At 44.4% G+C, this 12,781-nt stretch overlaps 1 protein-coding gene, 1 long non-coding RNA gene and 1 pseudogene across 5 annotated transcripts; 1 reads left to right on the top strand and 2 right to left on the bottom strand.

Moving 5' to 3' along the window:
- Window positions 1–1,909: 1,909 nt before the first annotated feature.
- Window positions 1,910–6,416, top strand: LOC140581884 (speedy protein A-like). Of its 4 annotated transcripts, XM_072705632.1 has the most exons (11): window positions 2,181–2,203; window positions 2,463–2,477; window positions 2,798–2,947; window positions 3,128–3,186; window positions 3,273–3,358; window positions 3,514–3,685; window positions 3,959–4,160; window positions 4,537–4,594; window positions 4,870–4,997; window positions 5,169–5,230; window positions 5,421–6,416. In XM_072705632.1, exons 3-11 carry the CDS (start codon window positions 2,800–2,802, stop codon window positions 5,472–5,474), a joined length of 969 nt encoding a protein of 322 aa, XP_072561733.1. In that variant the 5' UTR covers window positions 2,181–2,203; window positions 2,463–2,477; window positions 2,798–2,799; the 3' UTR covers window positions 5,475–6,416. The 4 variants fall into 4 exon arrangements, with proteins under 4 accessions (XP_072561734.1, XP_072561731.1, XP_072561732.1 ...); XM_072705633.1 differs by lacking the exons at window positions 2,181–2,203; window positions 2,463–2,477 and adding an exon at window positions 1,910–2,150 and having other exon boundaries at window positions 4,873–4,997; XM_072705630.1 differs by lacking the exons at window positions 2,181–2,203; window positions 2,463–2,477 and adding an exon at window positions 1,912–2,150.
- Window positions 6,417–8,120: 1,704 nt separating this feature from the next.
- LOC140581926 (uncharacterized) lies at window positions 8,121–9,420 on the bottom strand. The gene is made up of 3 exons (XR_011984972.1): window positions 9,153–9,420; window positions 8,939–9,037; window positions 8,121–8,673 (listed from the first exon to the last, which is right to left on the bottom strand). It is a non-coding gene; the product is annotated as an uncharacterized lncRNA (long non-coding RNA).
- Window positions 9,421–9,734: 314 nt separating this feature from the next.
- LOC140582023 (small nucleolar RNA U3) lies at window positions 9,735–9,842 on the bottom strand (annotated as a pseudogene).
- Window positions 9,843–12,781: the final 2,939 nt, after the last annotated feature.

Here is a 12,781-nt window from a genome sequence, read left to right on the forward strand (position 1 = left end):
TTATCTAGCTCTGATTTAAAGGAACCCAGGGTTTTAGCTTGCACTACACTAGCAGAAAGACTATTCCATACTCTAAGTACACGCCGTGTAAAGAAGTGCTTCTGCAAAAATTTTTTAAAATGTTCTCCCACTAATTTCCATGAGTTCTAGTATTTAAACTAATACTGAAATAGCCATTTGGCTGAACAGCATCCAAACCTGTTAGAATCTTATAGACCTGGATCATGTCCCCCCTTAGTCTCCTTTGCTCGAGGCTAAACAGATTCAGCTCAGCTAACCTCTCCAAATAAGACATTCCTCTAAGACCAGGAATCATTCTCCTCTAAGACCAGGAATCATTCTCGTAGCCCTACGTTGCACCCTTTCCAAGGCAGCAATGTCCTTCTTAAGGTATGGTGACCAAACCTGCACACAATATTCATGGTGGGCTCTTACCAAGGAATTGTTTAATCATAGCATCACTTCCCTTGACCTAAACTCCACACACCTAGAGCTATAACCCAACATCCTAGTAGGCCTTTTACAGTGCCCACTTTTAATATTAATTGGGGCTTTCCGTCTTTCTCCACTTATATTCTTAAGTAACCAAATTTTAAATATATATTGTGTGTATACCTAGTATGTGTACATATTTTATTCTCGGATTCTACTTTATGCCCCGGATTCTGTTTAATTGTAAGATTTACTATGCATCTGCTGGCGCGTTCCAAACTAAATCTCATTGCATTTACTATGACAATAAAATATCTTTTTGTCCCGGGTCCCGGTCCCTGTCCCCCTCTGGTCTTGTATTCTAGCATCTGGTCTGTCATTTTTCCCCTGGTGTGACTTTCCCTCATCCGTCTGCCTAGTACAGATCCCCTCTCCGGCCGACCTCACATGCCCGGAGTACATGCGTGGGGGAGGGTTCTGTGACACCCGCAGTCCTTGCCTCTCGTTTCAGCCCCTGTGTGGATGATCCCAGGTGCCTCTCGTTTACTCCCTCATCTGTGATGTATTTAAGTGCCTCCTCATCCTGAGCTCTCCAGTCTGCTCATTGTATTCTTATGTGTGTGATGTTATGTTATGTTGTTGCTGCCTGCCTGTGCTCCCAGTGGCCTGTACTATGAAGCGGGGTTACTGGCTTATCGGGGTAACTTGTTGGATTTAAGGTAGTCTGGGCAAAATGTAAGTGAGCGAATATGAAGTCCATTTAAACTGTGGTACCTTAAATCTGACAAGTTACCCCGATAAGCCAGTAACCCCGCTTCGTAGTACAGGCCACTGGTCTGCTCTGTGTTACAGTCTGATCATTTTTGGCCCCCTGTGCTCCTTTTCCTTTCGCCTTACCTGCCGTTTTGTCTAAATAAAGCCCCTTTTGATTTTCCCCATCTTTGCCTTCGCTTCCTTTCTTCCCGCTATGTGACAAACTCTCTGCCGACCACAGAATTTGAATCGGTGACCTTCTGATCACGAGCACAGCATCCTCACCCACTACCACAACAGAGTCTTATAACAGCGCCATCAGGCAAGACATTAGCAAAAAATCTTTTTACCTCCTGTACATGCTGTTTAAAGTCTATTCAGAAATTTAATTTATAAGTTATGCAAGAAATAGCAATTGTTATAGTCAGTTTTATTATTTTTAAAAGCTAAGAATGCATTCACTTAGAGGGCATTAACTTTCCTACTAACTTTATATTTTGTGTTCAAAACGTCAGTCATAACATGAAACTGTATAAATATAAATCTGTCAATCAAACATCTAAACTCTGCAAAAATGACGTGTGTATAGGGTAACCACAATGACTTGCTTTAGTATCAGATGTAATTAATCCATCAAAAGGTGATTTTAATTTTTAAAACTACATTTAAGACACAGAAAAGCAATACTCATTACTAATATGGGTAACAGCCTATCAGGATCATGAATATTATTATGATTTATTTTTGAATAATACACGCAAGATATATATCGCATCGCGGGCCGTTGCCATGGATACAGTTGCGGGATTCGAACCTGAACTGTAGAAAAGAGCACTGTGAAAACCTTCACCGGAGCAGACATTGAGAGAAACTGAGAAAAAACGACACTTCAGCGAAATACCATCTACAAGAAGAATATATACAGATCAGTGAGGTTGAGCGGGATTCCCTGCGATCACGAAAAGGTACAGTGATCATCTCTGAAAGCGCCGCGCTTCGCTGGGTTCAGCTCTACAAAGTGGGGCGCGTTTGGTTCCTACCGCCTGCCTGGTGCCCGTATTCGTTATTTTGCTCTTTTTAAGAATTTTTAAAAATCAGTGTAAAGAGTAAAGTGTTTAAAGGTTTTATTAAAGAGAAATTAGATCTTTTCATCCAAATCGAGTGTTTAATTCAAAAATTACTCAGTCAAATACTCCGTTTCGTCAAAGTTTTCATAAGTCATTTTTTTACTTCAAGACCATCAGAAAAAAGAAAACTAAACATTCTTTCACAACAAGCTCCTTGCAGCTAAAGTAAGCTTTCAACAATGTGTTCTTTATGTCGTGTCATAATATTCATCTGAAGGTTGAGCTTAATTAGCGCGAAATTCGAGGTTTACTACGTATATTGCTACGCCATAGTATTACGCTTAGTCAGCGCGGGAAAAACCCCCCAAAATATTTGTCTCCAATTTAAATACAAACATTTTGTAATAGGGGATGTTAGCCAGTTAGCTGCACCACGTGACTCACCTGCTTTACAACCCAAGCCGGCATTAGAACGCAGGTCGGCTAACACCTCGTCAGTGCGCCCCCTAGCGGAGTTACCCCACTGCCTCCGCGCTGCTCCGCAGGGATGGCGAGGTGCGCGCACTTCAGGCGCCAGCACCTCATTCAGCAGGAGGCACAAGATCCATCCAGGCAAGACTGCAGCGGCCCGGAGCAGCAGGAGGAATCCATCGTCATGGAGCAGCAGGAAATGGCTGCTTTCTTCACACTGCTAGGTGGGTTAGATTAGTTCCAGCGTGAGGAAGAGCTTTAAATGATCTTTTAAATCTGCTTTTATGTAATGAAAATATAACATCAAAATAAAATGCATTTCATTACAAGTACAGTATATGTGCCTGCTTTATGTATACTGGATGAATTCAAATATTGAAAAAATGATTTCATGATGCCCTCAGATGATGATCTGATCCAGGATTTCCTCTGCATGGACTCCTGCTATAAGATGACTGACAAGGTAACTTTAATGCATTGGTTTTGCTACATTAATCACTGTAAGCAAAGCAGAGACGACTTTTTCCATCCCTTTGCTCTTCATCTCAGTACCTGCTGGCGATGACGTTCATCTACTTCAGGAGAGCTCACTTCACTCCTAGTGAGCAGACGAGGATGAACTTCTTCATCGCCCTGTAAGTGACGGCATGCTATGGTGGGCAATATAGATGAATGTTAAAATAATAAGAAAAACAATTTCCTCCATCAGCATGAGGATAAGTCTTGGATGAAACTGTTGGAGGTCAGCCAGCCAATGGATCTTGGAATAGTGAATTCTTCCTCTCCCCAGCTATCTTGCTAACATGATGGAGGAGGAAGAGATGGGAACCAGGTTTGAGATTTTCCCCTGGGCCTTGGGTGAAACCTGGACAAGTCAGTTTCCCACCTTCCTGAAGAAGAAGGACCAGCTCTGGGCACGGATGGAGTACAGGACTGCTGTCAGCTCCCGCTGCTGTGAGGAGGTACAGTATGTTGCCTGGTCTTTAATACAAGTAAATGACATTAATCTTCAGCCACCATGAGGCTTGAAATGTCTCAGAGCAGAGGGAAGGGTTTCTCATCATTAATGACCTTTTCTGTCTTACTGTAACTTAAGCTAAGCTAAGGGCTGTTTGCTCACTGTTGTCTTTGGGGGCAGATACCAAATGACTGTTATCATAAGTGGTGTTTGTTGCTGGTGTCGCAGTGAGTCACGTTCTGCCATCTGATCCATGTATGTCCGTGTCCCCATGCAGGTGATGGCCATCGTACCCTCCCACTCTCTGTGGAAGCGGGAGCGCCCCGAACATCACAGCGGGGCTCAGCGTCACTACGACAGAGAGGGCCTTCAGCGGCCCCGGGGCCCATCTGCTGCACCCATCGCCTGCACGCTCTGCGACAGGAGGACCATCCAGACCCAGGAACCTTGTGCTTCTGAGCACGCAGGGAGCCCAGAGTGTAAGTATGACCTCTAAATGCCAGTTTTTCTGTAGTGCATAGCCTGTCAGTTTTTATGCACTGCGACTTGATCCAGTTATTTTCTTTTAGATTTACATTAGTCTTCCCAGAATTGTTGTCACTGAGCACTTTTCTTAAAAAGTTACATTTTACGTTCATTGTACATTTTGCAATCCATCTATTGGTTCATTGACATTTTCCCCAGTTCCTTGTTCGCTGTCTTGTGTGGACCTCTCAGCCATTAATGAGCCTATTACTGTACATTTTACTGAAACATAGAGAGCAGAGCTACAGTACAGGTCAAAGTCTTAGCTCAGTCTAGCAGGCCTAGAGACACTTAGCGTCAGTATTTACTGTTGTCTGCTACGTTTTTCAGCCAGCGCACAAGGCGGAGAAGCAGAAGAGGATGGAGCCCTGGTCCGGATCAATGAAGAGTAGGTTCTTCTTGGGTAGAATGAAAACCTGCACACACAGCCTAATCGTGTGCTTTAATTCATTACTCCTACAGATGTGCTGTACTGAGTATTTCAGGTATTTCGTGGTTCTTCATCCCTGCATCACATGTATTCTATTCCAGCACATTAACTGTAAATCACAAGACCTTGTTTGGAAATGATGGTCTTTGGCGCCAATTATGGTAACATCAAGACATCTGTGCAATTAAGAGCAGAAACTTCTAGCTATTAATGGTGATCCTTCTCTCTCTCAGAAGAAGAGGCTCAAAGAGAACACGGGATGGACAGCTGAAGGACCACAGTTGCTGCCCAGATCCACTGGAAGGTCCAAGTCATCCTGACCCTAGAGGAAGGCCGCAGGACCTTGGATTTCCCTCTGGGGGTTAGATGTCATATAAAATTTTATATTAAGTGGTTAAAATGGGTGGATGAAATTGACTGAAGGTGCAGGTTGCAAAAACGACAGGAAGTTAAATGTACAGATGAAATGTATGCTAACGGTTGCCTCCCTGTATATGCTAATGCCGGACGGTCCACCCTTTTGGTCTTGCAGCACACGTTGGAGCCCTCGTTCCAGGCTGGATCATCGTGCAGCCGGGATTTTATATGATACAGGTGAGGCACAAAAGTACAACGTTTTCAGTAAGAGTTTGATACTTATTAATGTGCGATACAAAAAATGGATAGTTTCACTTATTGCCCAGGAAACCTCATTTGTAAATAATGATATTTTTTTGCAGCACACTGTGTAACAGGTGTCATGTTTTCGGGTTTCTCTGTGAGTGTCCTGGTTTCTGTTTTGTAGCCCCATTTCTGGATCCCTGCTTCCTGGCCTGGGCTTCCAGCTCCTCAACCGTGAGTATGCTTCTGTGTATGAGAACCTTAACCCCTACCAAGCCCAGATCTTTAGCATAATTTTATTTTTTTTAATTAAAGTTACAGTGTAAAGATATTCAGTCTCAGTGTGGCCACTCTGATCTCACCCACCCTAGTTTTTTTTTTTTTAGTTTTTTTAATTGTAGTCATAGATTTTTATAAAATTGAGTCCTCTCCCAGGTGGGGAGGTGCACTTCGTGTTGGGCAGTGTCGGGGGGGAGGGGCAGTGTGCCGGGACGCTGCGGAGGGCGGCAATCCATCCTGCCAGGGGGTGGGCTTGGGGGGCTGGGGCCCCTTTGGCGTGTGGGGGCCCTCCGCCGGGGGGGGGCGGTGGGCTCCCGGTTGATGGGGCCCTTTGGCCCTGGACCCGCTTGCCTTTTTTTTAATATATTTAATCACGGTACCAGGGTGGCTGAGCTCAGAGTGGCCACACTGGGATTGAATATATTTACACTTACACTAAATTTAAAATAAAGTTGTCCTCCGAAGAGGGGGGGTGGTGGTGGGCAAAAAAAATAAAAACCAGCTTTTTTCCCCCAAGTAGTTCTACTATTGAACAGTCTGGCCCCTCCCAGGCTAAGACTGGATTTTCTCTGTTTGCCGGTGGGTCTGGGGTTTTCCCGTCCTTGGCTGCTAGTTGTGGTCCCATCAGGCATGGTGGGGCGGGACTCTTCCGGTCTGCGCCTTGGGGGGGGGGGGTTCCCTGTGCCAGGCTGCCTGTGGCGCCCCTGAGCACCCCGGGGTCCACTCCTGGCACGCCCTTATTGCTCCCCTGGGCCCGACACCACATTTCACACAGCACTAGGGCCTTGAGGGGCAGTGGGGAGGTGCGCTGAGACACTGCCCCTCAATTTCTACTTGCATGTTAGACACCACATGACATTAGCGCTGAGGAGGTGGGTTGAGGCAGGTGGGCTCCCGGTTGATGGGGCCCTTTGGCCCTGGACCCGCTTGCCTTTTTTTTTTATATATTTAATCACGGTACCAGGGTGGCTGAGCTCAGAGTGGCCACACTGGGATTGAATATCTTTACACTTACACTCAATTTAAAATAAAGTTGTCCTCCGAAGAGGGGGGGTGGTGGTGGGCAAAAAAAATAAAAACCAGCTTTTTTCCCCCAAGTAGTTCTACTATTGAACAGTCTGGCCCCTCCCAGGCTAAGACTGGATTTTCTCTGTTTGCCGGTGGGTCTGGGGTTTTCCCGTCCTTGGCTGCTGGTTGTGGTCCCATCAGGCATGGTGGGGCGGGACTCTTCCGGTCTGCACCTTGGGGGGGGGGGGGTTCCCTGTGCCAGGCTGCCTGTGGCGCCCCTGAGCACCCCGGTTGGCCGCCCCCGGCTGTGCGGGGTCGGGGATGGGGACTAATCGGGACCAGTCGTGGTTCTGGTTCCGGTGCGGGGGGGGGGTCCACTCCTGGCACGCCCTTATTGCTCCCCTGGGCCCGACACCACATTTCACACAGCACTAGGGCCTTGAGGGGCAGTGGGGAGGTGCGCTGAGACACTGCCCCTCAATTTCTACTTGCATGTTAGACACCACATGACATTAGCGCTGAGGAGGTGGGTTGAGGCAGGTGGGGCTCTGCCATCTGCCAGCGGGGGGGGGGGGGGTGGTGCCCGTGCCGCAACTGCTCGCCCGTTTTCTGCACTTTAGTCTTATACACAGTCCATACTACATTAGAGCCTGGGGGTGCGGGGAGGGGGATGAGGGGCTCTGGCCTCTGCCAGTGGTGGGGCCCTCATACCCGAACTGCACCCACTAATTTGAATGCATCGTAGACATAAACACATAACTCTGTCACACACATACATACACACTTTACACTAACATGGGACGGGGAAGCGATGGGGGCTGAGGGGCCCCCCCTAACTCTCTGTCTCTGGCCCTGCGCGGGTGGGGGTCCAACGCCAGCGGGGGTGGGGGCTCCCGGTTGATGGGGCCCTTTGGCCCTGGACCCGCTTGCCTTTTTTTTAATATATTTAATCACGGTACCAGGGTGACTGAGCTCAGAGTGGCCACACTGGGATTGAATATCTTTACACTTACACTCAATTTAAAATAAAGTTGTCCTCCGAAGAGGGGGGGTGGTGGCGGGCAAAAAACAAATAATAAACAGCTTTTTTCCCCCAAGTAGTTCTACTATTGAACAGTCTGGCCCCTCCCAGGCTAAGACTGGATTTTCTAAATGAGATAACATTCCCTCTCTCTGCACTGGAATCATAACTGCAATAAATCTGTAACTAACAAAAAATCATTGCTGCACATTCACCACTTTACCAAAAATCCATTATACCACATTCAGTGGTTACCCAAAACCCATTACTGTACAACACTCGCTATATATATATTTCATTGTATTTTTTCTGTCTATGTATTATGTCTCAGCACATTATGTTTAAACTCAGATTGAAAGGGTTTAAATGTCTTTCATATTCAATTTACCTCTGCTTTCTTGCACTTTAACAAAATCACCATTTCATCTCTGCATATAACCCATGAATCATACATCTGAAGATGAAAAACTCTCCCAGATTTCCCAGATTATCCAATTTGCAAAACAAAAAGTCTTTATCTGAATGAGAGTAACTTCAGGCTGAAAGATACAGATTGGAGAAATGGCTGTGTGTTGTAATAGTGCAAGCCGATGTGCAGAATATATAGAGCAGTTTTCTTTGTTTTAGTTTCTGTGTATGTACAATATTTAATAAACAACATAAAATGTTTAATTCATACAGATTATTTCACTGCACTGATCACTTAAAGTCGCTGCTGTTCTGCCATACAATTGTGCAATATTGTACATTATTTTTTTACTTCAGAGGTTTTATATTAGTTCATTTTATTTTTACCCAGTTTAGATATTTTATTCTAGTATTGTATTTTTATCTATTTGTTATTTAGACCTGAGAAACTGTGTTTCGTTCTTATCATGTCAAGTGCTTTAAATGGGAATAAAAGCTGATACTGATGTATATATTCTTCTCCTGTATTATTCACATCCATTTCGTCTGGCTTACTGAGGTCAGACTCACATCCCTCCAATGCTGCAGCCAAATTTGGCTGAAAACACTGTCTAGATAGATGTGCAATGAGGTAGAGGCTGGCTCTCCTGAGGTTATGCAGGGTCGTTTCTCTACTATATTCAGACAAATCCATTCTGCAAATAAGACACTTGGGATTTTCCTGGGGGAAAATATGAAAAAACTATACTTACAAAGAAATTTGAAAGTGCATAACCACATAGTGTGCTGTTGATCATATATTTGATTGACAGTAGGGGTTATCCCACTCCAAGGGTGTCAAAGCCATACTTTCCATCACTAGCAAAATGCCCAACACCTAACAGGCCATGACAGAGGATCATTTCCACAGCTATTGAGACAGGCCTGCCTTTAATCACCGACCAATAAAAAAGCCCCCTCATGGAGGGGCGGGATTCCGAACTCACTCATTTTCCTCATATTCCTGTGGGTAGTGGCCGGATCTTCCAGAGGCTCATGCACTCGTTGGTGAGGGCAGTAGCTCATCTCTGCAAATCCAGTAGAGCCTGGGTACAGGGAACAGTGACCAGGGGCTAGATAACACAGCCTGGAGCAGCCCAACCAACATGGTGACAGGGAGGGTTGCATTAACAGGCCCTGTGAATGCCAGCAGAGTCCTACCTCATCGATCCTTCCCTGGCTATAGGGCAGGTCTAACATAATCAGGAAAACAGTGTCCTCCTCATCACTGATGATGATGCCCTCCTGCTCTCTTGAATACATGCATTTAGGCAGCAAAAAAACATTTAAACATTAGTAGACAGTAACAATAAATAATACAGGACAATCAACAGTGGAAGAAAATTCTTTGAGCGAGAACCATTTCTGCTCCCCATGTGAGCCATGCTCACATGAACTTGGGCCAGCTTCCACATCGTCGTGTGGATCTGTCCTGATAGATTAATACTGTAGATACAGAAGAGGCACGATGAAGAGAATACAGTGCAAGGTTAGTACTAACCAGAAAGAACTAGTTAATTAACTAGCTAAATATGCAAGAGGTCTCCACTCAGTGAAGTTGTGAACAACTCTGGCAGTTCCCTGGGTACATTTCCCAAAAGCTCTCATCAGCAACTTACACAGTTGGAATCATGCAACTGAATGAGTCCAACCTGTCACGACATGCAAGCAAGGCACGACCCAAAGGCAGGTTACAGTCTGAATTCCCTGAGATGGGGTGTTGATTGAAGTACACAAGGCAGGTGCACAGCTGTGGACATACCTCCTCATCGTGGCCAGCATGACCAAAGACTTTCATAAGGCATTTCTCCAGTCAGAAACTATAGAAATGATCCCTGAAAGTATAGTCTTAAGATAGCAGTTTAATGCTCGCAGACTCTTCTGAAGACGGAAGCAGTTTCATCCACGGTGTCTCTGGTCTTCAAGAACGTTAGCTGGCTTCATCTTCCTTTGTATATATTGCTGGATGGCCCCACTGAGCCACTCTTGAAAGTTGAGATATAATGTACTTAAAGAAACTGCATTAAACGGATTTTATGTAAAGTGGCTTGCATTTTTATTACCTTCAGAAAGACATATGAAATACCACATTCTATAAGACTTACTACAGGAAGGTTGTCATTTAAATGAAAATATTCTGTAGAAAAAAAGGACACCTTTATTAATAAGGAAGGATGGTACTTTATTTCAGTCATGGCACCTGCCCATCTCAAAACCTCCCCCTATGGGAGCCTTAGTGGTTCACCTATGCAGCTCCAAGGGTCCAGTACACAATAGCAAATCCCACCCAGATCCATTCCTCCAGCTGTATGAGATGGGAGATTACAGGGTTCAGCGAGAATTGTAGTGCCAGTAAGACTATACATACAGACAAGACCTCAAAACTTTCACTTATATTGACCAGTTTAATTGTCCAAAAATGTATGCTACAACACATGCCGTAAGCAAGAAATATGAGAAATCTTTTCTATCACATCCATTCTTACAAAAGTAGGACAACACCACAATGAGTAACTGAGTAAAGGAGATCTCCCCAGGAATAATCACAATCACATGCAAGCAATATTAAATCACTGTCAAATATCTTATATGTGCACCCTTCCCCATATGGGCATACAGGTACAAAATGGCTGGTAAATTTCTGCCCCATCTTAATGTGCACCCTCACCATAAGCCTGGATAAGTTCAATTTACTTAAAAAAATTGAGGAAACAGGTCTCCTTAAAAAAAAGTTCATTTAACTTAAAACTTAACAAGTTGCTTCAACTCTTCAATCTTTTGTAAAAGCTTTTTTCAAGACGAGGGCAGAATACTCTTGGTCGTCTCTGTCTTTGCTCCTTTTCCATCTGTCCCACTCTTGCAAGAGCCCAAGCACATGCCCTGCAGCTCATGATTGCAAGGACACTCTGCTTCCTTTGAACTCATTTTTGACTCATTGTAATGAAAATAATTCTTTTCTAATCAATATTTTAGCCAAAATAATTTGCTTAGTAGGTGTGTTGATAAGCTAGATGTCACTTGACCCCTACCTAATGGTAATTGAATGGCAATGGAAATTAAACAGGCATGTCCCAAAAGATGATAAGACAAAGTACAAGGGGTACAATTGGGGGGAAAAAATCTATGTTTTATTTAGATTTGAATGAAAAAAATGGCATGTCCAAAATTATTAATGCCCTTCTCAATAGTCAATGAAAAAGCCTTTTTTGGATTTTACAGCATAAGGACATAAGAAATTTAAAAATGAGAGGAGGCCATCAAGCTTGTTTGGAGAGAACTTAACTAATAGCTCAGAGTTGTTAAAATCTTATCTAGCTCTGATTTAAAGTAACCCAGGGTTTTAGCTTGCACTACACTAGCAGGAAGACTATTCCATACTCTAACTACACGCCGTGTAAAGAAGTGCTTCTGCAAAAATTTTTTAAAATGTTCTCCCTCTAATTTCCATGAGTTCTAGTATTGAAACTAATACTGAAATAGCCATTTGGCTGAACAGCATCCAAACCTGTTAGAATCTTATATACCTGGATCATGTCCCCCCTTAGTCTCCTTTGCTTGAGGCTGAACAGATTCAGCTCAGCTAACCTCTCCTCATAAGACATTCCTCTAAGACCAGGAATCATTCTCCTCTAAGACCAGGAATCATTCTCGTAGCCCTACGTTGCACTCTTTCCAAGGCAGCAATGTCCTTCTTAAGGTATGTTGACCAAACCTGCACACAATATTCTAGGTGGGGTCTTACCAAGGAATTATATAATCGTAGCATCACTTCCCTTGACGTAAACTCCACACACCTAGAGCTATAACCCAACATCCTAGTAGGCCTTTTACAGTGCCCACTTTTAATATTAATTGGGGCTTTCCGTCTTTCTCCACTTATCTTCTTAACTAACCAAATTTTAAATATATATTGTGTGTATATCTAGTATGTGTACATATTTTATTCTCGGATTCTATTTTATGCCTCGGATTCTGTTTAATTGTAAGATTTACTATGCATCTGCTGGCGCGTTCCAAACTAAATCTCATTGCACTTACTATGACAATAAAACATCTTTTTGTCCCGGGTCCCGGTCCCTGTCCCCCTCTGGTCTTGTATTCTAGCATCTGGTCTGTCGTTTTTTCCCTGGTGTGAGTTTCCCTCATCCGTCTGCCTAGTACAGATCCCCTCTCCGGCCGACCTCGCATGCCCGGACTACATGCGTTGGGGAGGGTTCTGTGACACCCGCAGTCCTTGCCTCTCGTTTCAGCCCCTGTGTGGATGATCCCAGGTGCCTCTCGTTTACTCCCTCATCTGTGATGTATTTAAGTGCCTCCTCATCCTGAGCTCTCCAGTCTGCTCATTGTATTCTTATGTGTGTGATGTTATGTTATGTTGTTGCTGCCTGCCTGTGCTCCCAGTGGCCTGTACTATGAAGCGGGGTTACTGGCTTATCGGGGTAACTTGTTGGATTTAAGGTAGTCTGGGCAAAATGTAAGTGAGCGAATATGAAGTCCATTTAAACTGTGGTACCTTAAATCTGACAAGTTACCCCGATAAGCCAGTAACCCCGCTTCGTAATACAGGCCACTGGTCTGCTTTGTGTTACAGTCTGATCATTTTTGCCCCCCTGTGCTCCTTTTCCTTTCGCCTTACCTGCCGTTTTGTCTAAATAAAGCCCCTTTTGATTTTCCCCATCTTTGCCTTCGCTTCCTTTCTTCCCGCTATGTGACAATCTCTCTGCCGACCACAGAATCGGTGACCTTCTGATCACGAGCACAGCATCCTCACCCACTACCACAACAGAGTC

The sequence above is a fragment of the Paramormyrops kingsleyae genome, chromosome 23, assembly GCF_048594095.1.
Source record: "Paramormyrops kingsleyae isolate MSU_618 chromosome 23, PKINGS_0.4, whole genome shotgun sequence".
In the NCBI taxonomy this organism is placed as follows: Eukaryota; Metazoa; Chordata; class Actinopteri; order Osteoglossiformes; family Mormyridae; genus Paramormyrops; species Paramormyrops kingsleyae.

Coding starts and splice junctions, on each gene's coding strand:
- LOC140581884 (XM_072705630.1), top strand. CDS start 2,800: ATGGCGAGGTGCGCGCACTTCAGGCGCCAGCACCTCATTCAGCAGGAG. Junction 4,161..4,536: donor GCACGCAGGGAGCCCAGAGT/GTAAGTATGACC, acceptor TACGTTTTTCAG/CCAGCGCACAAGGCGGAGAA. Junction 4,595..4,869: donor CTGGTCCGGATCAATGAAGA/GTAGGTTCTTCT, acceptor TCTCTCTCTCAG/AAGAAGAGGCTCAAAGAGAA.